The sequence below is a fragment of the Lagenorhynchus albirostris genome, chromosome X, assembly GCF_949774975.1.
Source record: "Lagenorhynchus albirostris chromosome X, mLagAlb1.1, whole genome shotgun sequence".
NCBI classification, from domain to species: Eukaryota; Metazoa; Chordata; class Mammalia; order Artiodactyla; family Delphinidae; genus Lagenorhynchus; species Lagenorhynchus albirostris.
In genome coordinates, this window is record NC_083116.1 from 86163770 (window position 1) to 86191322 (window position 27553).

The following is a 27553-nucleotide window of genomic DNA, read 5'->3' on the forward strand; positions in this document are numbered from 1 at the left end:
ACCTGCAGAGAGGTCAGCTCTGGACCCGGGACCTTCTCCCCCTCCCTTCCCGGGAGAAGGGGACATGATAGAAACGGGGCTTCCCTGGTCTGGCGTTTGTGCTCCACCCTGACCTGCACTAGCCCTGAGTAGTGTGGTTTGGATGGACTTTTGATGTGACACATTCCAGTCATTAGAAATATACCTTATATTTAAGGTAATGTTACACTTAAATATACCTTAGATTTAAGTGTAACAAGTGCCCCCCCCTTTTTTTTTTGCATGCTTGGTGAAAAAGGTTTACAAGCATCAATCAGTAAGTTTTCAGGGTGTGATCAATCTGCCATTTGGGGGTAAAACTGGGGTTAGGGACAAGGACTATTAGTGCATTTCCCAGGCCTTAACCCAACAGAAGCTTCGTGAAAACACAAGTGTCAAGGATAGGGACTATGTGGGAATGATGCGGGGCTCAGGGTAGGGCCCAGTCAGAGAGCATCCAGGCCAGGGGTGATGCAGTGGGCCTCTGAAATGAGATGGGTCCAGGAAGCAGAGGCATGAGATGGGCTCACTCGGTTCCAGCCAGGGCTGCAACTAACATATATAACACCTATGTGAAGAGTAGAACCCACTGCGTGGATCAGTTGGAGGAATGTTCCCTTTCCACAGGGCTCCTGCAGCCCCTCACCAGGGTTCCCGGCTCAGTGAGTAGAGCACAGGTTGAACTTCAGCCGCGACTCATGCCCTCTTGGCTGTGAACCCTTGTGCAAGGCACTGCTTGTCCAACCATATGCAGCAGCCCAGGTCCTGGCATCCAGGCAGTGGATATGGGAGGGGGGCAGAGGATCCCAGCATCCAGACGGAGGTGCATAATGAGACATGCTGTGTCCTTGCATCCCAGGCAGGGGGGATGGGATGAGCACACTGGTGCCCTGGGCCAAGGTAGGGGCTGTGGGATGGGAGCACACTTCGGCCAGCAGGAAAGCAGGGGAAGTGTGGTAGATACAGTCAGGCCTAGTGTCCAGGCAAGGGGTATATGATGAGATGCAATTAGTCCTGGCATGCAGCCAAGGAGTATGGCCTGGGAACAGCCTGTCCTAGCATTTAGGAAGGCACTGGTCTAGCAAAGGACACTGATCCCAGTGCCCCACTGTGGGTTTGGAGAAAGACAGCTTGGGCTGACTCTGAGCACAGGCCCCCAGGCATCCCCGTTGATATGCCTGCGACTTGTCAAGGAATGCGACTGAAGGCGTCTCTAGCTCTTCCCGACAGGGGAGGTCCTAGGACCTATAGCTCAGGGTTTTAATAGTTATTATGATCATAAATCATATGATGATGTACGTTGGGCCTTTACAACTTACAGAAGTTGTCAGGGACTTTCTTTTGTTTGATCCTCCCAGTGACACTGTAGGTGGAACCTGGGCTGCCCTTATCATCATTATTTTACAGTTGAGGAAACTGAGGCTCAGGCTGGTTATGGGTTTTGCCCACAGCCATGCAACTTATTTATGGCTGAGCCAGGATTCAAACCCAGGTCTGCCTGGCACCAAGCCCAGAGCCCTGCCCACGCCATCCCTGCAGGAGCTTTCGACTGCCTTGCAGATAATAATAATCATCCTCATCCTCATCCTAATATTAGTAATCATAGCAGTTATCATTTGCTCCTCACATACTAAGAACTCTGAATATGATCTTATTTAATGCTCACAACAGCCCTATTAGGCATGGATTGGGATCTCTGATTTACACATGAGGAAAATGAGGTCCCACAGAGGGTCAGTGCCTTGCCCAAGGAAATAAGAGAAATGGGGCAGGGTGGCATCACTCTGACTCATACCCTGGGCTGTCTGCTGCCAAAGCTGGTATTTGTTTTACTGAGATGTACTTCCCGACATCCACCCTGGACCTACAGTCAAGGAGGCTACAGGGACCTTGCAGACTCAGCAACTGTGGAAGCAAGGGTCAAACTTGGACTGTGGAAGGGGCCTAAAATAGCACTTGTGGGGCAAAATCTTGCAAATATGGTGGGAAGGTCCTTTAACTTGGAACCAGAGCTGGGTGGGGTCATCTGAGGATGCTCTCAGGACCCGCATGTGAATTCTTGAGCTCACTTCAGTTAGGGGTCAGGGAGAGCTTCCTGGAGAAGGTGGTGTCTGAGCTGGGTCTTGGAGGACTGACACGCAGACTGTGTAAGGAGGGCATCCCTGTAAATGAAACCAGCAGGCATCGGAGGTGAGGGGGGCTGGGTGGGGGCAGTCAGTCGGGCTAAAACAGATCTGGGCAGGAAAGGAGCAAGTGTTAAAGTTCAGAACTGGTCTGGTCGGGACTGGGTCACAGATACCTTCTGTCATCAGTGGGAGCCGGGGGAGGCTGGAGGAGAGAGGTGGGGCTCTGTAGCACAGAAAGGGCAGCAACTGGATCTGGGCAAAGGGTTCCATTTATGGCCAGGTCGCTTTCTAGTTATGTGACTTTGAACAGATCTTTTTCCCCCCTGGAGCCCCAGGGTTGTCATCTAATAAACATTGTGTGTGTGGAGGGGAAAGTTTAGGAGGGTAGAAGGAACACGAAGGAAAGGAGCTAGACTTTGGCTGCTGTGGAAGTGGAATGGGAAGGAATGAGCAGGGTCGGTGGATTGAAAACCCCCCGTAGCAGGGCCCAGGCATGAGGGCTTCCAGGTATGGGGTGCCAGAGGAAGTGTGGAGTCTAATTAGAGCTGAACAGCTGGTGTTGCTAAAGGGCTGTGGGCAGAGGAAGGTGCCTGGACTTCCTGTAGATCCATGAGAAGTTGTCAGACCTACAGGCGCCTTAAATCCAGGTCCAGAAAGGGACTGGCGATGGCTCAAGGTCACAAACTAGCTCTCAGCAGAGCCTGCTTCCTAGCTGTGTGTTGTTTGCAAAGTCACTTGGCTTCTCTGATCCTTACTTTCCTCATCTGTAAAATGAGGTCAATAATTCTGACTTCTTTGGGTTGATGAGAGAACTTAAAGCAATGCTCAGCATAAAATGGTGGCTCAACATATTGTAGTGCCCTCCGCCATCCCCTAACCCAATGCATTGTCATTTATGGGGCAGTCAAGCTTGAGATATGTGGAGAGGTGCAGAACTTGAAGACAGAGGGGCAGGAGGGGCTGATACCTCCGCCACCAGAAGAGGAGGGAGCCCAGGCCTAGAGGTGCTACCGCTGCAGTGAGGGTCTGGCTGGAACTTGGGGGCCCTGGGGACCAGGCCGGGGTTGACAGGCACGCAAGGATGAGAGCCAGAGGAGGTGGCCTGTTGCTAGGGAAGGAGGGAGGAGGTGGGGGAGCTGCTGACACCCGCAGAGCCAGGGACGTCCCCATGGCAACAGCCGCTGCTGTCGGGAGGAGAAGTGGGAGGAGGAGCCAACGCTGGCTCTGTTCCCAGAGGAGGCCTCCCACTCTGGGCCTCAGTGCCCCCATCTGTCCAACGGGAGTTTGGATTAGGTAATCTCTAAGATTCTTTCTTGTTTTGACCTCCTGGCAATCTGGGGTAGCTGAGACCTCACAGACCTTCCGTGGCTCCCCCATCCACATGTCCAGACACTGCCAGTCCCCAGAGCTGCCCCAGCTGCTTCCAAATCTTCCCTTGCGTGCTGCCTTCTGTTCAGCGCAGCCTGGTTGCCTGCCCTGCCCAGCTCTCTGTTCCCACCACTTCCTTTTCCTGGAACCTTGTCACTTACCGCCTGCTGAATGCTCTCTGGCTCTGGTGGGTCCAACTCCAGCCCTGTGCACTCTGGGGTGCCTTCCCTGGCTGCCCGAGTCCACCCTGACTGCTTCCTCGCTCCTGGGCTTCTTTGGCCCCACAGGTCTGCGCTCCTCCTGCTATCCTTAGTAATCGCTGCTGCAATGCATGGAGCCACTTCTGAGAGCTGGGCTCCCCTTGACAGGCTCAAATCATTACAGTAAATTTATGGTGTCGTATTGTGAATCCCCATTTTACATATGAGCCAATGCTCTGAGAGCTTATGTGGCTTGTCTGAGTTCCCCCGGGTCCTATGTGGTAGAGCCAGGCTTGGAACTCAGCTCTGTATAATTGCTGCTACCCCAGGCCTGAGGCAGGGCATAATTTATCAGCGGCAGCAGCACTTGCTGGGTGATAGCTAAAGCCCCTATATGCTGGCCACCATGCTGGGCACTTTACCTGTGTTTTCTCACTTCATCTTCACAATAATCCTATAGAGTATATATTCTAGTCACTTTACAGGTGAGGAAACTGAGGCTTTCAGAGTTAAAATAATTTACCCCCTCCCCCCCATAGCACTCAGATCAGAATCCAGACCATCAGAGTTGCGGTCACCATGCTATACCGGGGTTAACCCAGTTGTTTTCCAGAAGCACGAGCAGAGCATTCCCTGTGTACCAGGCCTGTGTTGGGTGATCCATGGGGGAGATGGAAGTGGGCTACAGACACAGATGAGCCAGCTCTGGCAAGCCCAAATGGGAGTGCGTTGATGAGGAGAAGCCAGTTGTAAGGACAAGAGGCTGGAGGGGGTAGAACTTGAATCTGACTGTGGGATGGAGGAGGAGGGAGGTGGGGGGGGGAGGGAGATGGGTAATTTTCCCAAAGGAGTTACCTTTTTCCAGGAAGCTCACGAGGGGCAAGAAGGGGTAAGGGGGTCCTCCTTCCCCTTCCTGTTAGTGTTTCCCTGCCCCGGCCTGGCCCAGCCCCAGGAAGTGGGTGACCCCTAAGCTGGCTGCATGCCTGATTGGCACCAAAATAAACTTGCCTTCTCTCTCTTTCCCTCCCCTCCTCTCTGTCCCCTCTGTCCTGGCTTTAATTAGCAGCCCTGGGGATGAGTCACTTGGCAGCTGGGGAGGGAGGCTGCTCAGAACCCAGTCGAGCCTGAGCCTCGGTTCCTGGCCCAAGCCTCCCGGGCAGCACCACTGTGTTCTTGGTTTGGCTTCACATCTGTGCGGGTGTGAGGAACGCAGGGGCAGCGCTGCGTGCTGGTGGGTGTCCATGCACGGCAGGGTGTCTGCATAGAAGCAGATCTGGTTGTTGCTGCATTTGTCTTGGTGTCCACTGAATGTCAGTGTATGTGAGTGTACGACTGTAGCATGTATCTGTGGTCGCAACTGTCAGGAAATGAGGGAGCATTTGGGTGAACAAACACAAATGCTTTATAATTGCATTCACCCCTCCCTACCTAAGTGTTCTTTATGCGTTTTTGCTTATGCAAGCCCTGCACTTACATCCCCAATTTTCCCTTGTCTTAGTCTGGGTACACTTTGTTGCAGGGAACTGAAACCCACTCAAACGCGCTCAAGAATAAAGGGTGGGGGGGGGAGACTATTGTGAGGCTACATCTCACAGAATCTAAGAGCAGTAAATGACGTATAGCCAGGCCTCATGCCAACTGGAAGTGGGACCAAGAAGTCAAGGAGGAAAATTGCTCTCTCTTTCTCTCTCTCTCTCTCTGTGCATCTCTGCATCTCCCTGGCTCATGCGTTGTCTCTCTCCATCTTTCATGACTTGCCTGGTCCCTGTCATCTCTTTGTCACTGACTCCTCTCTCTGGACTGACTTCCTCTGCTCTCAGGTGGCCTGATGTGGCCACCAACCTAGAAGCTATGTGACCTTCCAGCTTCAGGGCCCACCCCCACGGGACAGCACTGTTTCTGTCCATCCTGTGGTAAACGAGGTGGCAAGGGGCTGTAGGTGGGAGTGGATTCTCCTAGAAGTGGGTGAGCGTAGAGGTCAAATACTCTGGACTTGGTGTTTCTTCTACAGTGCCCACAGCTTTTATGTGTTCACAAGCGAGGTCAGAGCCTGGGGAGTAGTCTGCTCAGAGGCCCACGATTATAAGCTTGCTCGTCCATCAAGGTTTTGGTTCCTACTCTAATGCAAGTTGACCTTAGCTCACTATGCTTTCAAGTTCCATGCTCTTGCATCAAAATACCCTGTTTTATCTAAAACTTTCCCCTTATTTTGTGCCCAAACAGCCTTTAAGTGCACAGTGAATATTACCATCGCCACCAGTGTGCGGTGATTTTCATAGTCTCAGAACAACTGGCATAATGCTACTCATGGTACAGCTGCTACCAAGTTCTTGGTTGTTTCAGGAATTTTCACATTTTATTAGTGCAGTGACTGAATTTATAGTTATCTTCAGTATAGAATTACAAGCACACATTATCAATATTATCAACTTGACGCTCGAGCTCACTTTTCCATTAATACAAACCCTGCAGTTTTTACATTAATTACAGAGGGAACCTTAGACAGGTTTTCACCTATGAGTAAAGAGTTTGGAACCAGCTGTGCACGTAATGACTGTTCTCCAGATGTAGGGGCAATGCCCATGGCTCTGACCTCGGCCCGGGCCTTGCATCCTCTGGCTGAGACTGGAGACTGCCCACCTCCTTAGGGAGCTCCTACTTCTGGCCTGGCACATAGCAGGTGCTGTTGTTATTTTTTAATAAAAAGGATAGTTTTCTTATTATTGTTAAGTCCATCTTCCACATATAGGTGGTAAGCCTGAGTGGGAGAGATCATCCCAGGCTCAGGGCAAAGCCTCCTTCAACTTAATAAATGCTTTGATTCAGAAAATGTGTACTATGTATCAGGTACTGTTAAGGAGCATTCCACACACCTTATCTTTAATCCTCCTGGCAGCTCTGCCAAGTAAGGGTGATGGGATCCACTTTACAGAGGGGGAAACTGAAACCTTGAGAGGTAGAGTCACTTGCCCGAGGTCATCCATCCATCTGTCCATCCATCCATCCACTTAGTCATGGGACAATTTCTTGAGTACCTACAACGTGCCAGGCACTGTGCTAAACTAAATGCAGTTGATACAATGATGAATAATAGAATCCTGCTCTGAGGAAGCTCACCGTCTGGTAGGAAAGCAGATAAGGAAACAGACAATTACAGGCGAAGTGTAGGGTGCTGTGGGAGAACCTCAGAAGTGTACCCAACACAACCTGAGGGTCAGGGAGGCTTCTCCAAGCTGACATCTAAACTGTGACTTGGTGGATGAGTAGAAGTTAGCCTGGTGAGGGGTGGGGGTGTGTGTGAGGTGAAGTGGAGAGTGTTGCAGACAGAGCAAAAAAGTGTGCCAGGGCTGTGGAGCAGTGTTTGGTACTTGCATTCGTGAAGAACTGTAACTGTATCTGCAGTGGGATGGCACTGTCATGAGAGATAATCTGGAAAGGAGGCAGAAGGTAAATTGGGAAGCTGGGACTGGGACCCCGGTCAGTTAGACCCAGAGCCAAGGAGCTGCAGGACCCAGGAGCAGAGTTTCCATGCTTCCCCGCCTGCCTGGTCCCAGGGGCTAGCCTGGGCCAGCCTGGCTAGTGCCAGCGGCAGGCCAGGATTCCAGTGGCCACAGTGCCCTCTAGTGTCCAACAGCCCATCTTGCAGCCTCTACCTCAGTGTGGATTGTCTGTCTCTCAATACCTGCTGACCTGTTTGACTAGGTGCCCTGTGCCGGATGCTGGGGACACTGGAATGAATAAGACATGGTGTCTGTCCCCATCGAGCTCCTGGACCAGAAGGGGCAACGGCATGTGAATAGACAGCGCTGGAGAAACGCAGGGTGGGAAGGACACAGGGGAGGGATCCCAGAGTCAGGTTCCCAGAGGGCACCACCTCTGAGCAGACTTGTGAGGAACAAGGGGGAGCTAACGAGGTGGGGAGGTGGCACTGGGGGCAGGGTGGTGGGGAACGGTCTTTTGAGCAGAGGCAAAGGTGAGGGCGGACAGCAGAGTGTGGCAGAGAATTGTAGGCGCTTCTGTTTGGGTGGAGCACAGGTTGAAGGTGGGGTGGGGGGAGGCTGAGACCACGGGGAAGTGGTGGGGAGGGGCAGCTCACAGAAGGTCCTGGGATGCCTGACACTAGCTCATAGTCAGCACTTAGTGAATGGACTCATATAAGGAGTTTCCCTGCCCTTTTGGGATCACAAACCCATCTGAGGATCTAATGAAAGCAATGTTCTCCCCGGAAATGCACTCATACTCACTCATATTTTTCATACAACTTTAGGGGCTTCAGAGACACTCCCCGCCCCAGGCCTATCCGTGAACCACAGGCTTCCAAATTCCTCTTAGTATAAATACTGAAACCTTATCAGGACCTCCAGGCTCTGCATGATTGGGCCCCCGCCTACATCTCCAGTCTCGCTCATCTCCCCTTTGCTTTTTCCACTCAGCCACGTTGGCCTCCTTGTAGTTCCTGGAAATACCACCTCAGGTCCTTTGCCCAAGTTGTTTCCTCTGCCTGGAACACTCTCTCCCACTACCTCCACTTTTTGCCCAGCTTAATTCCATTAGTGGTTGAATAATGTCTGTCTCCTCTCACTTGAATATGAGCTCCATGAGATCGGGACATTGACTGCCCTTAGTCACTGCCATATCTGTCACCCAGCTCAGTGCATGGCTCACAGGATCTGTAGTGTAAGTGAACGAAGGCCCTGCCAGTGCCCTGCGGCTGGGTCAGGCTCCTCACCCTTCGCTCCTTCTTCCCTTCAGCCCCTAGAGGGTTATCACATGAGTCGCCCCAACAGGCTCAGATATGCCTGAATTCCAAGAGTGGCCCAGATGAAGAGGTATCTTCCTAGAAATCTTCCCCTGCCCGAAACAAACAGGTTTCCCAAGAGTCTCCCGTACCTCCCTGGGAGAAGGATCATACTCTCTCAGGCTCAGACTGAGACTTTTCAGCATGTGCATATGTGTCTCATTGAAACCTCACAAGAACCTGTGAGATAGGAGTTGCCACTCACCTTTTATAGATGAACAGACCGTGCCTCAGAGGGGTTACCCAGCTGAAAAGTTGTAGAGCTGGGACTTGTATCCAGCTCTGCCAGGCACCAAAATGTAAGCTCTTTGCCTCACCAGAGAGGGGAAGGGGCTTGCTCAAGGTCACACAGCATCAGCCTTAGGGCCAGGACTAGAATTTCTGTCTCTCAACTTCTGCCAGGCCAAGGTGAAGGTTTGGGCCACAGGTGCCACCCTTAGGACAATAACTGCAAATGGGCACAAGGTGTGGCTGCCACAAGAGCCAAGAGAGTTGCTGAGGGAGAGAGAAAGAAAAGCAGGGGCTGAGACCAGAGCCTTGAAGACCAAGGGGCTTTAGGGGGTGGGCAGAGGGAGAAGAGGCCATGAAGAGCCCATAGATGCCAACTTTGCGGTGGTCCATAGGGCCTATCTCTCTCAGCAGCTTTGGCTTTCTTGAGAGGAACCAGCTGCCCCGGCAGGGAGGCAGGAAGGCAGGAAGGCAGGAAGGCTGGCCTGTTGCCTGTCAACTCCTATTCCTTCTAGATCACTGGCCCCCTGGCCCCTCCCAGGGCTGCCTTCTGCTCAGAACAGCCAGGGGCCTGGGCTCTGGGGCTGTGAAAGGACAGGAGCCCTCTGAGCTGGATCTGGGGTACTCTTCAGGAACTCCACACCCTTCAAATCCTCCAAATTGTCCCCTTTCTCCAGCCCCCCACATAAGGAGGAGAGAGAGATTACTGTGGTAGGTCGATGGGGATTCTAGTTTGACTGGCTGTATGAACTTTAGTAAGACTCTTCCCCTCTCCCCGTCTGTAAAATCAGGTGGGCCAATTTCCTTGGAAGAACAGCCTATAGATTGTGAATGGCGTGTCTTCTGATTTTTGCTTTTCTCTTCAGGGAGCATTTCTCTTAGCCAGTTCAGAAAACAACGCAGAAGAAAGTGAGAGCTTATTGCAATGGTCAAGAAATCGGCTGGGCCCTCATCTTGATTTCCCCAGATGGGTGATTTGAATTTTACTTGAACTGGAGCATCCCAGCATAACCACCACACAGAGTCTCTTTAACTCTGTGGAAGATGAAAATGTTTGTGAAAAGCTTCTATGGAAAGGTTTCTGTATTCACAGGGCAGCAATATGGCCAAGGGGACAGAGTCCTGATTTGGGAATGGCCAAACCAGGTCCTGATCTTGGGGTTCTGCTACTTACTAGCTCTATTACCTGTGCCGAGTTACTTAATGTTTCTACATCTCAATTTTCTCTTCGGGAGAATAGGGCTAGTGACATGTACTTGACAGGGTACTTGGGGAGATTCCAACAGAGGTGCATATAGTGAGCACAGCCTGAGGTTTGGCCGAGAGGAGTCACTTCAAGCTCTCAAAGCTGCTTCCTCGTACTAGGAGTTCCCAGCCCTCCTGGGGGAGCAGGGGAAGGAGCAAAGTTTCCAGTTGCAGTCTGGCCTATAGCCCAGCAGGCCTGGCCCCACCTCCTTGGTTCCTCCTTCTAGGGAAGGGCTGGGGAGGAGGGGGTGGCAACAGCGGTGGAGGCACCGCCCTGGCCAGGGGGCCTGCCCTCGGGACAGGTCCAGACCCATGGAGCCCCCCGGGAGGAGTAGCAGGTAGGAACCTCGCCCCCACCCCCAACCCTGCAGCCCGACCCCCTCCCTTCCTGCCCAGGCCTGGACCTGGTCCCTGGGCTGCTGATTCAGCAGCCTCCTGGCTTCCTGGTTCCTGGCTCTCCTCTTGGATTCTTGGAGGCCTTTGGCTTGGGGGAGGGAGCCAGCTCAAGTGGGTGAGCCCAGGGGCATCTGGGTGCCCAGCTCTGTAAGAACCCTGGAGCCCTGAGCAGCGCAGTCGGTGGCCTGTGAGGGGTGTGATTGGTGGCTGCCCTGGCTCCTAGCCTGGTGCTGCGGGGCTGTCCACAACAGCTGAGACTCTCTGATACCAACATTCCAGCAGCCTAAGGGTCTCTGAGTCTCAGGTTTAATGAGTCAAGGACTTGGGCCAGTGACTGGCACTTAGATGGCACTTGAGAAACAGTCGTTCTGCTGATGACAATTATTCCAGAGGCTCTGATAAGAAGAGTATCAGATTCCAGGATTCTCTGTTAAGGTTCTAAGATTTAGGCATCCTCTCCAATTCGCAGCAAGCGAGATAGTGGGCAGCTGGCCTGGCCTGCAGCCACATCTCCCGGCCTTTACTTCGGCTCTTGAATGGCCAGGCCCTGACCACAACCTGCCTTCAGGGGCTCGTGGGGGGCAGGGGCTGGCTGACCTGGCACTCACTCCCAGTATCTGCCCTGTGCTGCGTAGGGCAGGGACAGGGCCCTCGGCCTCACTACCCTGCTGTCTCTCCTCCCCCTTCCCCTTCTCTGGACTTTAATCGTGGGAAGCAGGAGGCAGAGGGGCCTTTGGACCCCACGCTAAGGGTGGGAGCACAGCGCTGGGGGGCGGAGCTTGGGCCCTGCCCCAGGCTGGGGGCGCAGCACTGGCCTTGGAAGCAAAGAACCACCCTGTCCTCTGGCTCGCTGGGCCCCACTCGCCCACTCAGCCCGAGTCCCATCCTGTCACCAAGACCACTGAGACCTTGTCAGCTCTCCTCCGCCCTCGCCTCTCCTGTCCTTTGCTCTGGCACTCTCTGCCTCTCCCCGTCTTCTCTCTGTGTCTTTTGTCTCGCCCTTTCACTGTCTTCCTCCTTCTCTGTCTTTCTCCTTTTCTGTCTTGTCTCTTTCGGTTTCTCTCTGTCTCTTTCCCTCTCCTCCTCCAGTGTCTCCTGCACCCCCCCACCCCCACCCCCACCCCGCCCTGGCCTGGGTTCTTCCCCCACTTTGGACCCAGAGCCTCTTTTCTCCCCATCCCTCCCTCCTTTCTTGTGAGGGGTCTTCTCTAAGGGGGAACCCCCCCATACACCTTTTCCCTTTCTCTTTCATCCACCCTTCCCTCTCCCCTCTTCCCTACCCGTGGCGTCTGGTGTGAGGAGGGCTCCCTTCCCCCTTCCCTACTGTGGTGTCCCAGTGTCTCTGAGGCCGAGGTCCCCACGGAGTCACCTGAAACACAGGAGGCCCAGCCCAGCTCTTTCGTCTCTGCTGCCCCCTGTTGTCGTTGTGTTCTGTTTGTGGTTCGAGTGCCGTCCTCTCTTTCTTGACTTTGTGGTTTTTTCTTTTTTTCTTCCTTCCTTCCTTCCTTCCTTCCTTCCTTCCTTCCTTCCTTCCTTCCTTCCTTCCTGCCTTCCCCCTCTCCCTCCCTCCCTCCCACCCCTCCTCTTCCATTCCCTATCCTCCACCACCCATTCCTCCCAGTCTTCCCCTTTCCCCTACCCCACTCACTTTCGCCTCCTTGTCCCCATTCCCCACCCTGCCTCTCCCCTCCCTCCCTGTCTCTCTCTCTGTCTCTCTTTCTCTCTCTGTCTCTTGCTGTCTCTCAGGTCCACAGCGTCTCATACTCTACACCAGTATTGCTGTCCTACTCAGGTCCTTGACTCCATGAAGCTTACCCCCTCAGGCAGGCTGGCAGAGAGCAGGTAAGAGCTAGACCCACCCCTCCCCCAATCCCTCACCCCTCCAGACAAATATCAATATCATTGCCAGCCCCTCCCCCATCTCCCTCTAGCCTCTGGAGTGACTGTGGAATGGGTGTCTGAGCGTGTGAGGAGAGTGACTGGGGGACCAGGCCAGAAGACCAAAGAGGACATTCACAGCCTGTTTGTAGCTTGTCCTTCCTTAAAAATCCTTCTCTAGATACCTTCCCCCCCGAAGTGGGAGTGGTTGGTCCTAGAATATATAACATTTGAGCTGTTTTGTAGGATGAGTAAGAGTTTGTCAGTTGGATAGGATGGGGAAGGGTGTTTAGACAGAGAGAACAATCTGCTTATACTTTTGGGGAAGGAGATTATTTCCAAGTTAATTTGAAAACACATTTTACATTTTCTGATTATAATGCAATGAAATAAAATATTAATAGCAATGGCAAAAAGGCTAGGTCCATTTGAAAGTTTAAAAATACTTGTGTTAAAGAGGAAATAAGAATGGAATTTGTGGACTATTTAGAATAAATGTCAATTGAGAATATCATAGATCAAAACCTATGGGATATGACCATGAGGGTTCCCAGAAGAAAGTTTGTGGTCTTAAATGCTTTTATTAGAGAACAAGACAGTTTAAATGAACTAATTATTCTGATCAAGAGTCTAGAAAGTTCTAGAAAAAGAACAACCAAAAGAAAGCAGAATCAAGTAATTACTATATATAAAACCAGAAATTAATGAAATAGAAAACAAAAGGTTTGATAAGCTAAGAGGTGTTTTTTGAAAAGACCAGCAAACTAGACAGACCCTCCTCTGGCAGTTATGATTGAGAAAAAGGCAAGAAAACATAAATAAAATAAGGTATGATGAAGGGGATTTAACCACAGATTCAGAGTATATGAAAAAGTCATAAGAAAATGCTTTGTGTAATTTTATACCAATAAATGTGAAAATCTAGATGAGATGGGTGGTTTTCTAGGAAAATATAAATTACCAAAATCACTTAAGGAGTGGCAGAAAACCTGAATAGAATGGAAGAGTATAGAAGAAGTTTAAAAGATGGTCAAAGTTTTCTCCTCAGAAATGGTACCAGGCCCAGCTGGTATTATGGAAGTTCAGGTATCATGGAAGTTCTATCCAATATTGAAAGATCAGCTAATAGGAAAAGATGGACAGCTTCCTAGTTCATTCTAGAAGGCTGGTATCACTGGACAGGTTTAGACAAAAAAAAGGAAAACTATAGTCTAACCTCACATATTAATAGAGCAACACATGTTTTAAATTACAGATTCTCCAACTGAATCCATCAGTATATTAAAAGAAGACTGTATCGTGACAAGTGAAGGTTTGTCCCAGGAGTGCAGGGATTGTTCAACATTAGGGAAGCTGTTATTGTAATTGATTATGCTAATAGTTTTACAATCTTTTTACTCTATCTCCATAAATGCTGAAAAAATAATCTGACAAAATCACACATCCATTCTTGATTTAAAAACCCTTAGTGCCTTAGTTATCTCTTGCTGCATTGGGGTAATTTGTTAAACAGCAATAGATAACTAGTACAGTAAACTAGGAATGAATGAAAACCTCCTTAACTTGGAAAGAATTTTTATCAGAAACCAAAAACAATCATCAAATGTAACAATGACGTGCTAGATAAATTTCCATTCAATTTGGGAACAAAATAAGGATGACTACTATCACTGTCACTAACCAGTGGTTTCTGGAAGTTTTAATCATTGGGATTAAAAAAAGAAATAAGTGGTATAAATATCAGAAATAGAGTCAGAATTAGCATTATTTGAAGATGATATAGTTGTCTACTTAGATAATCAAAGAGAATAAAAGGAAAAATTATTAGAACTAATAAGAAAATTCAGTGAGATGGGTAGATACAAGATAAATATACACCCAAACCATCAACTTCTCTAAATACCATCAATAACTAATTAGAAGACATAATAGAAAAAGATTCCCATTCACAATAGCAAAAAATAAAGATAAAATTCCTACGAATTTATAAGAAATTTAAAATACTTCTCTGTAGAAAACTAAAATTTCGTCAAAGGCTATAAGACTTGAATAAATCACGAGTCATATCCTATTCTTGGATGGGAAGAATTCAATATGGTTTAAAATGACATTTTACCCCAATTTGATCAAAAGATTCAATGTATTTCTCATTAAAATTTCAGTGGTATTTTCTTTGGGAATTGTGCAATTGGATTTTAAAGTTCATTTGGAAGAGTAAATGCCCATGAATTACTAAGAAAATTTTGAAAAAGAAGAACAATGAGGGGGGACTTGCCCCGTTAGATATAAAAACTTACCATAAATCTACAGAAATTACAAATATTATATCATCACAGAAATAGAGGAATACATAAATGGAACAAAATAGAGAATTTAGAAACAAACCCATATATTCATATGGGAATTTAATTTGTGACAAAGAATGCATTTCAGATCAGTGGGAAGTCAGTAAATAGGATGGGACTATTAGCTACCATTTGGAAAAAATTTAAGTTAAATCCCTACCTTGTACAAAAACAAATGCAAAAAATAAAGCTGTAAAAGTACCAGAGGAAAATCCAGAATATTTTTATAACAGGGTGGAGAAGCCTTTCTGATCAGGGTTTAAGAACTCAGGAGCCATAAAGTAAAGAGCAATAATTTCAACTACATTAAAGTTAAGAACTTCTGTGTGGAGAAAGATACTATACACAAAGTTAAAACAGAAACAGGCTAGAAGAAAGTATTTGCTACATAGACATCTGTCTATATCGTCTCCTGGAAATCAATAAGAAAAAGGTGCCCTACCCATTTAAAGTGGAGAAATAACGTGATTTGACAATTCAGAGAAGAAGTAGACAGCTAATGAATGAGAAAGGATGTTCAACCTTACAGATAGCCAAAGAAATGTAACTAAAACAACAGTGAAGTACTAATTTTAAAGTACCAAAATTTAAAAGATTGAAAGGGTTGTGAGGAAACAGAATCTCTCATATTCCTTGATAAGAGTACAAATTGGTTTCATTTTATTATGGGACCAGTTTGTTAGCTGCCCCCAGAAACTTAAATGTGCATATACTTCCAAGCTGAGAACTATGTCTTAGAGTTAGGTTTCTCTAGAGTTTTACTACTAGGTAGACCCCAATTTGGCCAGCCAGAAGCCTTTTCTAAAATACCCCAACCCCAACTGCAAACATAAGCCATACTGTGCAACTCTATCACACGCCCTTTTGTAGGGTAGCATTCTCAACCAACTCTTAATGAAAAGGTTGCATGATATATGCTTCTTAAATAAAGACAGGATTATATGAGTAGGAATAATCTTTATTTTTAGCCAGTTTATAAAAATGTTAAAGCCACGGAAATAACTTTTATCTACATTTTAAACAAAATGTTCATTCCCTTTGCTCAGCAATTCAACTTTTAGGAATCCTTCAAAACTACTTTCAGACACATGCAAAGATGTTCACTGCAGCATTGTTTATAATAGCAAGCAATTAAAACAACCTACATGTCCATCAGTAGGAAACAGCTTTTCCTTCATGATCCATCCATACTCTGTAGCAGATCAAAAGAAAAAGATATATCTCTAGATACTCACCTGGAAAGACCTCTAAGACTTATTGTTATATGAAAAAAGCAAATTGCAGAACAGGGCTTATAGTATGATCCCATTTTTGTAAGGAAAAGAAAACCCCCATAACAACAATGAAAAAAATGTTATACATACCCTGTCACAACTTTAAAATTACTGGCCTTTTTTCTTGGTCCCACTTCCTTGCCTTTACTAACTTGTTTCCTTCCTCCTCTATACCTTTTTCCTGTATCCACCTGTTGTTTTTCCTTTTAATAACTTGCTCAAATACCACCTGATTCATTCAGCAAGCATTTGTTCTGCCTGCTCTCAGTTAGGCCTTGTGTTGAACCTTGGTGGTATATGGGAATGAGCTGTATCTGGTCCTACAGTCAGGGAGCTCAAGTCTGGAAGGGAGAGAGAGACACATAGACAATGACTGCATAGTGTGGTTTGGGATAGAACAGAAGTAGGCCCAGAGGGCTGCCAGAGGAGGGGTACCTAACCCCACCTGTCCCCTACAGGAGGGGACATGTGTACTAAGTCTTGAAAAAGTAATAGCTTTCCTTTATCCCCCAATCCTGCCGGAAATGGTTGCCTACTTTTTGGCTCTTCAAGCAGGATGACCTAATGGGGGAAAATAGTTGGGTCAGTATCTTTATTCAAGTCCAAATTCGGCTACTTCCAAGCTTGACTTTCGGCAAGCCTCTGAACTTCTATTTCCTCATCTGTGGAATGAGGACAATGCCTATTTACCTCTCAGGGCTGATTTTGGGATTGGAGAAGGTACATGTAAAACTCCTGGATGACTATCAACTGTTGAAGGGCAGGGACTACCCATGTCTTGTTTTCCTCGTAGCTAATATGTAGCCTTGGATTGGATTGGATCTAAAAGCTGTACGTGTCTAGGGATGGTTCTGGAACAAAGGATGCGCCTGACCATAGTGGGGCTTTGGGATGAGGAGGCTGAGAGTAGTACATGGGATGGAGGGGATCGCACCGTAAGAAGAGAGAGCCAGGGAATTCGCTGGCAGTCCAGTGGTTAGGACTTGGTGCTTTCACTGCTGGGGCCCGGGTTCAGTCCCTGGTCCGGGAACTAAGATCCTGCAAGCCTCGCAGCATGGCCAAAAGAAAAAAGAGAGAGAGAGAGAGAGAGAGAGAGAGAGAGAGAGAGAGAGAGAGAGAGCCAGGTCCCTGGTGTTGACATGAAGGTGACACAGGAGGGAAAATAAGAGTAGGCGGCCCTGGGAAATGGAGCCCAGAGGGCATTCTGACCCTGGTTCTTGGTCCTATTCTGCTACTGATACCATCTCCTAATCTCACAGTGCAGGGCAGGGAAGCATGGTGGACCAATACTTGCATTGGTGTCAACATGTCTCAATTCAATCCCACCTCTGTCACTCACTAACTGGGTGACCTTAAACAACTCACTTCACATCTCTGAGCCTAGTTCCTTATCTGTTAAAAAAGAATACCAACATCATGACCTTAAACAACTCACTTCACATCTCTGAGCCTAGTTCCTTATCTGTTAAAAAGAATACCAACATCATGGGGTTTATTTATTGAGGAGTAGAAGAGATCATAAATAGTATTCATGTTGTTGAGTGCCTGGCACATAATGAGTACCCAAAACAGGGTAGCTGTTATTAGTGTTTGTTTCAGTAGACACTTAGGGAGTTCTGCTACGGCAGGGCCTATGCTGGGTAATGGTTCTTGCCTTCCACAAATTCCCAGTCAGCTGGGGAGACTGAGGAGGGCTATGACAGAGGAGAGCACAGGGTGGGGGGCTGCTGTGGAAGCCCAGTGGAAGAGATCTGGCCCCACCTAGGGCTGGTGCAGGTCAACTCAGCCTAAGAGCTGAGTCTTAGAGGATGAGTCAGAGGCAGTCAGGGGCAGAAGGGTGAAGTATGGCAGAATGTTCCAGGCAGAAGGAACAGCATATGCAAAAGAACCTGGATGTTGTTGGGAAGAGCCAGAGGTTTGTTACGAGCCTGGGTTGCATGGGTCCCAAATGGCTTCAGGTGGCCCATGAACCTCCTGAAATTGAATGCAAAATGTTGTGTGTGTCTAGTTGTGTGCATTTTCTGTTGGGGAGGTGGTTTGTGGCTTTCATTAAATGCCTAAAGGGTTTTGGGTTCCTCCAAAAAAGGTTAAGAACCAATGTTGCTGGTGATGAAGTATCATGTGAATGGATTCTAAATAGGAGAGAAATTTGGTAAAATTTGTGTTTTAGACATATCACATTAGCAATCGGTATGAAAAATGGATCGTATGCATGGAGGCCAGCTGGAAGGCCTACACTGGGATATTGGCATAGAAGAAGTGGCTTGGAGCAGGGCTACTATGTTGCACTATTCCCGTGGGCACCATTCGCAAAGAACCGTTTAATTTCAAATTATGGAATCTAAATTCTTTGAGAGATAGACCCAACAGCAGGTGAGAGAAAGGGAGGAGGCAAGGATGGATCAGTGTTAGCAGAGGGCCAGAGGGACATGAGTCCAGGGTAATAGTGCAGGAGGAGAAGGGAACCTCTGTTAAGGCTCGCCCAGCACCCAAAGTCCGTGGTCTCAGATATAATTACTAACTTCCATCCTACTCCTGGTTCTCGGAGATTCTGAGTGACACTGGAGACACTTATTTCTCTATGTATTTGGGGGAGGAATTACTTCTGGTTTGTGAGTCAGGTATTTTCCTGAAAAAAGTCGTGTTTGAGCCAGTCATCCAGGGTCTGTAAAGATTTTGAGTGGTAGAGATGGGAGAGAATGCTCTGAGAGTGAACACAGAGGCCTGGAGGTGAGAAATGGTAAGGCTGAACACTGATGCAGAGGTTAGACACGCCTCAAACAGCTGTCTGGGGAGCCCAGGGTCCTTTCTCGTGGTAGGCAGCTGGAGAGCCATGAGCAGTTCTTGAGGAGGGAAAGTAACATGATCAAATTAGCATTTTAGAAGGAAGGGAGACTAGGGAGGAGGCTTTTGCAGTAATCCAAGAGAGGTAAGCTGAGGTAGTGGCTGTGGGGATGGAGCAGAGGAGGTGGATTTGAGAGGTGATGGGGTAGAAGAGAGAGCTGGAGTCAGAGAGACTGAATAGATAATGGGGGTGGAAGTGGGGGGTGGAGATGACTGAGGATGGTCACGGTGAGTTGCCCGTGTTCAGGCCTGGCAATGGATTCATTCATTCAACAAATATTTATCGAGTGCTAGACACTGTGCTGGGCATTAAGGATATAGCACTGAGCAAAACAGATGCCTGTCCTGATGGATCTTACGATGGGTGAGACAGATACTAAATAAATAAGCAACTAAATATATAGAATGTGTCTGGTGCCACACCTATCTGGGGGATGATGTTCCAGCGAGTGCAAAGGCCCTGAGGCAAGAGTGTGCTTGTTATGTTTGAGGGACGGCAGGGAGACCAGTACGATTGGAGAAAGAGTGAGCGAGGGGCAAGGGGAGTAGATGATGAGTTAGCAGAGGCCAGATCATGTGTAGTCTTTTAGAGCTATTTAGGGGGTAGAATCAGCAGGATTCAGTGGCTGACTTGGTAAGGGAACAGGAAGAACCTAGGGTGACTTCCAGGTGTGTTTTGGGCTTGGGCCCCTGGGTGGTGGTGCCTTTCACGAAGGTGGGAAATGCAGGAGGACGGGTTTGCAGCGGTAAGATGCTGCATTAGAGGTCCCTGTGAACTCTGAAGGCCCTAAGGGCCATCTTGGTGGAGCTTCCAGCAAGCATTAATTAGGCTTGATGGGTCTGGGACCCAGAAGAGAGATCCATGCTAGAGAGAGAGATGTGGGGTCCTCAGCCATACCTGAAGTTATGGAATGGAATGAGATCACTGACAGAGAGTGTGGAATGAAAGAGAAGAGGACCAGAGCAGAACTGGGGAAGAGGTACTAACGCATAAGGAATGGAGAGAGGAAGAGGAGCTGGGGGTGGTCCGAGAAGTAGGAGGAAAACCAGCAGGGAGTGGGCTCACGGAAGCAGAGGAAGGAAAGAGCCGTCTGCGCACGGGGGGGCTTGTTAAGAGTGGCAAATGTTACAGCTGGGGGAAGTAAGATGAGGGTGGGAGAGAGTCTATTGGCTTTAACCAGTGGGAGGTCCTGGGCGACCTTACTAAGAAGAGTTTCTGTGGCTTGGTGGGCGCACGAGGCAGATTGCAGTGGGTTGAAGAGCCCGTGGGAGGTACTGAAGTGGAGATGGCCAGTGTAGACGAATTTCTCAAGAAGCTTAGCTGTGAAGAGGAGAGAGGGACACTGATTGCTAGAGGGAGATGTGGGGGCAGATCGAGGGTTTTTATTCCCAGATGGGAGAGACTTGAGCTTCTATAAATGTTGGTAGGAAGGAGGCAACAGAGAGGGAGAGGTTGAAATACTGGAGGGAGAGGGGATGATTGTTATGGAGGTGGTAGCAGGGGTGGGCTCCAGAGCCTGGGTGTAGGGACTGGCCTTAAATAGTATAGGGGCCCTCTTTTTCTCACAGGGAAGGAAAGCAGAGATAGTGGTGGTCGGGGGAATTCAAGGGCGTTGAGGGGATTAGTGAAAGAAATGCTTCAGAAAAGTTCAAAGCAACACATGGAGATCCCTGACAAAGAGCACGGATGCTGGAGCTAGGAGGAAGCAAAGAATACTTCTGGTTGGAAGTCAGGGAGGACTTCCTGCAGGAAGCAGCATTTGAGCTGGGTTGTGAAGTTCAGACAGGATTTCAACAGGCAAAGCTCTGTGCAGAAGGAAGAAACAGAGTCAGCAAAGGCATAGAGGCGTGAAAAGGCTGGACGTGCTGATGTAATAACGAACAAGCTAGTTTGATGAAGGCTGGGCGGTATAACATTGATGGCACTGATGCTGACAGTAACAGTAATAGTTACCATGTATGAGGCACCAAACCTACCCTGTGGCAGGTGCCTTACATACTTGAATTCATTTAATCCCCACCACATCCTGCAGAATAGGCATTTCCTCATTTTGCAGATAAGGAAAATAAGTCCTAGAGAGGTGAAGAAATGGACTAAAGGTCACCCAGCTAGTAGGTTGTGGGGCTGATATTCAAACCCAGGTCTGTCTGACTCTAAAGCCTGGGCTTTTTCCACCTGACAGGAAAGGCCAGGTGAGGCCATATGGTGGGGGAGCCTTGAATGCCAAGTAGAGGAATCTGAACTTTATCCAGGAAGCTAAGGGGAGCCAAGGTGGGTGTCTGAGCAGAAGAGATTCACACTCAAAGGTGGGCTTTAGGAAGGCTAATGTGGTCCAAGAGAGTAGGGAGAAGAAATCAGGAGGTGACTGCAGTGTCAGGGTGAAGGGTAGCAGGGGCCTGGCCTGGATAGGAGGGGAGTGAGCAGAGGGACTGGAAGATCATTTGTTCCTCATGACAGCCTTGAGAGGTGTGGAGTTTCCTTCTCCTTTTATAGATGAGGAATGGGAGACTCTGAAAGGAGGAGCTACTTGCCCAGGACTTGAGCACTGGTTCATGTGGTTTTGCTGACTCAGTGACTCTGTGGAACAATGTGTCAGAGGGAGCTCTGAGTATGAGGAGTGTGTGTGTGTGTGTGTGTGTGTGTGTGTGTGTGTGTGTGTGTGTCCCCGCGTGCGCACCCCTGCACGCGCTTGTCTGTCAGTTGGACAGCAGTGCCTTCCCTTGCCTTCTCTTTCCTTCCCATGTCTTCCAATACTCCAGCATCCTGGATTCCATATTTCCTACATCTCCTGAGCCAAGGGGGTCTGGGAGTGGGCTGAGACTGTTTCTTTGGAAATCTCTAGAAGATCAGCCTTTTCACTCCCAAGACACCTGGTCCCACCCCAGCCCTCCTGCCTGTCCATCCACCCCATGAAAATGTAGTCCAGCTCCAGTGACTGCCACATGCAGACTGGCCCCTGGTACTGCTCCGCAGGACCCGAGGAACAGGTGCTTTTTCCTGCAATGTTTCCTCCCCGCCGCTGTGGCGCTTCTGTGTGGGTGCAAACGGCCACCTTGGTAATTAGGTTCAGTTCATGAGCAGTTAACAATAACCACCACCATGTTCCCATCACTCTTGTTTGCCAGGCATTTGACATGTATTCCAGTCCTTTGAACAATCCTGTGGGGTTGGCATCATAAGCCTCATTTTTACAGATGAGGAAACTGAAGCTCTAAGAGGGGCATTAACATGCCTGGGGCCGCAGCCTAGAAGCACTTGTAGAGCTGGCCTTGGACCCCAGGTCTGTTTGCTTCCAAAGCTGTGGACTTTCCACGCACCATTTCTAAGCATCTCCTACATTCCCGACGCTGAAGCCTTCAGGAAATACAAATCTTTGTCCTTCAAGGGCACAGTGGATTTCTAGAGATAGTACCAAGTTCACCCAAAGGACCTGCTGGGAAGAGTCTGAGACTTGGAGCTCCAAGAACTTCCAGGTTTAAATCCTGACTACCGCTCACCCAGCTGTGTGACCTTGGGCAGATATCTAACCTCTCTGAGCTTGAATTCCCTCATCTTTAAAATGTTGCACAGTTGTTGCAGGGGTTAAATGAGATGATGCATGCAAAGTGCCAGCAGAGAGCTGATTGCTACTATTTATGTTAAAATTAAGGTTGGGCACCTGTCAGGTCAGAAAGGGAGTTTACATACTCTGGGTGTAACCTTAAGCTTGAGCCCAGCCTGAGTGTGGGGGAGGGCCGTTCCAGGAGGGGGACCAGCAACAGGCTGCTTGGAGACTGAGATGGATGTGGCCCCATTGGTCACACTGGCCTCCCCATTCCAACCCCCATCCTAGCCCTACCTCCCTGGTTCCAGCCCTTCTTGTGTCTCCCTTGCTCTGCAAACTAATGCCTCTGCCTCTCTCTGTCACCCGCCGCCTGTGGCCTCTACCCTGCCCTTCCTGGCCCCAGGGAAGAGGAGGAGGAGGAGGAGACTGAGGAAGAGGAAGAGGAAGACGCTCATCAGTTCTGCTGTCCGGCCTCCGAGTGCAGTAGTCCCTCCTCTCGGTAACTGAGAGGACAAGGGTCATTTTCTATGCAGAAGCAAAAGCCTTAACCAGCCCCCTGCCCCCTGCCCCCTCGATCCCCCATGGGACCCCGTCCCTGCTTCAGGAACCAGATGGGCAGGCATAGTGCCCCGTCCTCACCCACCCCCTTCTTGGAATTCCCACCCTCACTGCTGTCTCCCCTGGACTCCAGCCCCCAAATTATAAAGGCTGGAGCCCTAGGTCTGACTAAAATGTGGGAGCAGCAGAGCTTGGAGCTTGAAACCTGGACCCTCCCATACCCGCACCCCACTTCCCAGGCACCCTGGAGCCTGCCACTCCTGGAGAGGTCTCCAAATGACATCCCAAGGACCTACCTCTGTCCTCTGTGAGCACAAACAGAGATGCAGGGTGCCTAGGGCTTAGAGGACCAGACGGGGTCGGGACCCAGCCTGCTCATTCCCTCGCTGTGGCCATTGCTGCCATCTCTTCTACTGCTTGGAGGCCTTGTCCCGTGCCTCCTGCCACTCCCATAGCGCTCTGTAAATATGATCAGGAGGAAAAGGCCTTTCAGAGTGTGTGTCGCTGTGTACAAAAGAATTTCCATCAATAAAAGCTGATCTCTTCTCTCTGTCTGATGTATGTTCCACCCCACCCCACTTCCCTCTCCCCATCCCCACCAGGGTCTTACCTTCTTTCCTATCCAGGGCTGGGAACAGGGGCTGGGAGAGAGAGTAGGGTTTGATTTTATTGTCAACACCCAGAAGGCACTCAATAAATGAATGAATGATGTGGCGCTCTCACCATGTGCAAGCCTAGCGCCTTCTTCAGCCTGAGGTGGTGCGAGCTGGTCAACTTGGACACGTTGCTTGGCCTCCCTGCTACCCAGTTTCCCCATGTGTAAAAGGAGGAGGGAGTCTGGACCAGAGGATCTCCAAGGGCTCCTCCAGCTCTGACATTCTGTGAATCTGAGATGGTACAATTTTAAGAAACTATGATTACATGACTTTAAGAGAGGGTAATTCAGTGACACATTCCATCCAATTCTGTGGTTTCTCTTTCTATGACGCTGTGATTTGGGGATTCTACCATACTGTGGTTTTAAGATTTCATGATTCTACCATTTAGAAAAAATTCTGATGGTGTGATTTTAACATTCTGTGATGTTAATAGTCCTTGATTCTGTACTTTCAAGGTTCTGATTCTACAGCTTTAGGGATCTCTGAGTCTGAGGGAAAGCCACTGCCCCCAGATGCAGTAACCCTAAGTATTTCCTGCACCTGCCAAAAGCTAGTTCTAAGAATCCCCAGAGGCTGTTGGCAGGAAGGCAGAAGGTGTCCTCTATGCACTGTAGAACCCACACCTTCCATGATGAGTCTGTGTTAGGAGCAAAGCCAGGAGATTCCCAGGTGGGCTCATACCCCTGCTTTCCCTTTCTGAGCCTTTTTTTTTTTCATTAGACAAATCTGAGTTTACCTTATGGTTCTGCCACTTACTCTCTGTATAACCTTGAATAAGTATTTTCTTCTCCTTGAGCTTCATTTTCTTCCCAAGTACAGTGAGAATAGATCTACCTCTCTGCGTTGTCATGAAGATTAGCAAGAAAAAGCACAAGGAGCTCAGCATAGGGTCTAGTGCACAGCTGCCAAGTGTGTACTAATTGGAGGCTCTTGTTTTGATTAAGGCCCAGGTGAGAGTCCCTCCTCTCCTTTGTTTCCCCCCTCCCTTCAGCATCCCCATCACATGCCCTGGTAGTTTTCCAGAGGCTCGCCTCACTCTTCACTCGTTGCTTGACTCACTTAGGCACTCAACTCAGCTACTCACTCACTCATTCAAATTCTCATTTATTTCTCCCCTCCCTTCTTCCCTCCCTCTCTCTTCCTCTCTCCTTTATTTACTCTTCCAGAAGGCATTGCTCAAACACCTACTGTGTACAAGGTTTCAAGCTAAATACAGTGAGGGACCGAAAGTAAGACAGTGGCTGTGTTCTCCATAAGTTCTCCATCTATCAGGGGAGATGAGAATTCCTTTGGGAAAGTAGGCAGGGTGTGAAGGGCAGAAGTGATTGAGCAGATATGGCTTCAGTAATGAGCAAAATATGTTCCCGGCCCAAAGAGTAGGGAGATGTCAAGATGAGCTGGGGGTGGTGGTGTCCAAGGATTGCTGGAGGAACAGGGGCAAGAGTAGACGGCCGGGAAGGGTTTGGATAGATGGTTTGAGAGGTGAGGCATTAAGGAGTCAGAGACAGCATGGACCAAAACCTGGTGGAAAGCCCCAGGGGTTGTGTTGGGGAATGATACATACATTGCTTGGTTCAAGCTGGGCGTGTGAGTCTAGGTGACCTGTGGCTGTGGAGGGGGAGACCATTCTACCCTTCATTTGATTGGAGATAGAAACAAGTTAGGGGGCACAGGGGCTCAACGAAAGGTCAGATAGCCATTGTGAGAGCCATGGGGGTGTAGACTCCTGTGTAGGCAACTGAATTGGCTGAGGGCCTGTGCTATGGGAAAGGGGAAGGTTTCTATCTGTTGTGAGGGAAACGTGTGTGCCTGTGCACAGGTGTGCATGAGGCTGGCAGGTGAGAGAAGAGTGAGAGGCTGTGCACTGTTGTGTATCTGAGGGAATGTGATTGTGTGAGGCTGGGTGTGAGGGATTCTGAGTGTGTGAGGTTGATTGTGTGAGGTGGCAACTTTCTGTGCCTGGCAGTCTCTCTGCATGTGCCCCGGTGGAGATAATCACAAGAATGTGTGTCAGTGGCTTTTGAGCACGTGGTGCTGTGGCTTTTAGGGTGACAGTTGTCAGACAGGATGGTCACACAGACACACATGACTGCCACCTGTGGTCTTAGGGGACCAAGGTGGCTGCTGGGCCCTGGCCTGGGCATAGGGAGGGTCCACAGAGGTGAATTATACCAGGCCACTGCCCATGGGAAACGGGAGTAGTGTAGGGAATGGACACTTCAAGAGAGAATCTCAAGTTAGCCGGTGATAAGGACGGCCGGTGACATGAGTATGCACAAAACATAGAGGGGGGATAACTGACCCTGTCAGGTTCTGTGGGGGGTGGGAGTGAGTCAGAACCAACTTCCCAGGAGGGCTGGCTGGCTCAGGGCGCCACAAGATTCAGAAAAGCTCAGCCAGACCGACAAAGGCTGCAGGTAGAGGGGAGAGGGAGGAAATCCTGGGCAGTAAGAGCCTGGGCACAGGCGTGTTGCTGTGGATCAGCTTGCCTTGCCTAGAAAGTTCAAGGAGCCTGCTGCCACCAACATCTAGGAGCTTAAAGGTGCCGGGGGGCGGGGGTGGGCACTGGACAGATTCAGCTAAAAAGTTACGCTGGCCTGGAAGATAGGGGATTGGGGTTCTCGTCCTGTGTGACCCTGAGCAAGCAAGTCACTTAGATTTTTTGAGCCTTAATTTGAATCTGTGGAATTAGATGGTTCGAAAAGTCCATCCCAGTTCTGTGGATCTTCTACTCTTGGCCAGCCAAACCAGTGAGTCATTGCTCTCAAAGTCAGGTACTTCTTCCATCTAACCTCAGTCTTTCCTGCTTCCTCCTGGATCACTTCCTCACTCACACACTCCACAAATATTTACTCAGCATCTGGCCCTCTGTGTGCCACTGTGGGAAGGCACAGGGAGCTGGAGAATGCAAGGACTCTGCCTCAGAGGGGCTGCTCAGTGCTGGGCTGGTGGGTACAGGCATGAGCGATGATTCGACTCCTGGCACCACCACTGCTGAGCATTGAGACTTTAGGCAAATTACTTCATCTCTCTGTACCTCAGTTTCTTCATTTGTGTTATCCCCTTCAAGGGGAACAACCCAGACCTTGCAGAGTTGCTGGGCCTAGCTAAAAGTACGTCCTCAGTAAATGACAACTATTATATTTAGGGCTGCAAAGGAAGCAGAGCCAGGATTGAAACCCTGATCTGTGTGCTCCCAAGCCTATGTTTGCCTGCTGGGTACCCAATCAGCCCCTCCGATGGCTTCCTCTTCCCCTGCCAGTCCCTGTGCCAAGCCGGGCTGGCCTCAGGTTTGGAGTCTTTGTGGCGCTGGGATTGGACAGCAGAAACAGCTTGTTGAAAAGCTGTCGGGGGAGAGGGAGGTGACTGGAGTCCCTCTGCCCCTCTGCCCCCACCCCCCGCTGGGTCTGGTCTCCTTGCCCAGTCTTCCTCCAGAGCCCAATGCCCCTGGCCTCATCTAGGTGTGCTGACCTCCTTGTCTTGTTTTCTTGTCTCACTTCCGGTCCCCCCCACCCCGCTTTCAGCCCAAGTTGTCATGGGGATAGTCCTCAGCATCCCTAGCTTCCTCTTGCCCTCATCTTATGGTATCCATAGCAACAGCCCCCATTCATTTCCATGGCAACTGCATCCTGATCCCATCCCCTGCTGGCTGCCTGGCTCCGGTCAGTGCCAATAAAGGGAAGGAGAGAGAGATACCTCCCATTAATAGCAGCAGCCAGAGTAGGTCAGTGCCCCCGCCAAGGGCAGGCCACCCCAAATCCCTACTGCCCGTTCTGCCCCGCTTCTCCCCATCGTAATGCCTTGGCTCACAAGGTCCGTCACTCCTTCTCTCTACCAACTCCTCCTAGGAAAGGCCCTATTCAATAGCTCCCCCACCCCACCACTGCCCCATGAAGCCTTCGAGGCAGGGGAACTAGCACAGGCTCTGGGCTTTGAATCCCTGTTCTGCCACTTGCTAGTCCTGAGACCTTTGGCATCACTTTCCCCCTCAGAGCCTTCTCCTCACCTGCAAAATCGGAATCCTAATTCTTCCTTCACATTTGCCATGCAGTTAAAATAATGTGCAGAAAA

At 49.4% G+C, this 27553-nt stretch overlaps 1 protein-coding gene across 5 annotated transcripts in view; it reads left to right on the forward strand.

The window, feature by feature from the left end:
* IQSEC2 (IQ motif and Sec7 domain ArfGEF 2) overlaps positions 1-27553 on the forward strand; it is a 76006-nt gene that overhangs the window by 24371 nt on the left and 24082 nt on the right. Inside the window, exon 3 of one of the 5 annotated variants that reach the window (XM_060137798.1) lies at positions 12126-12221. The exons of 3 other annotated variants lie outside the window; for them this stretch is intronic. In XM_060137798.1, the coding sequence (XP_059993781.1) occupies positions 12126-12221 (96 nt within the window). Of the gene's footprint in view, positions 1-10253; positions 10322-12125; positions 12222-27553 lie in introns of those variants that run through there. One more of the 5 variants, XM_060137794.1, reaches the window with a different exon arrangement.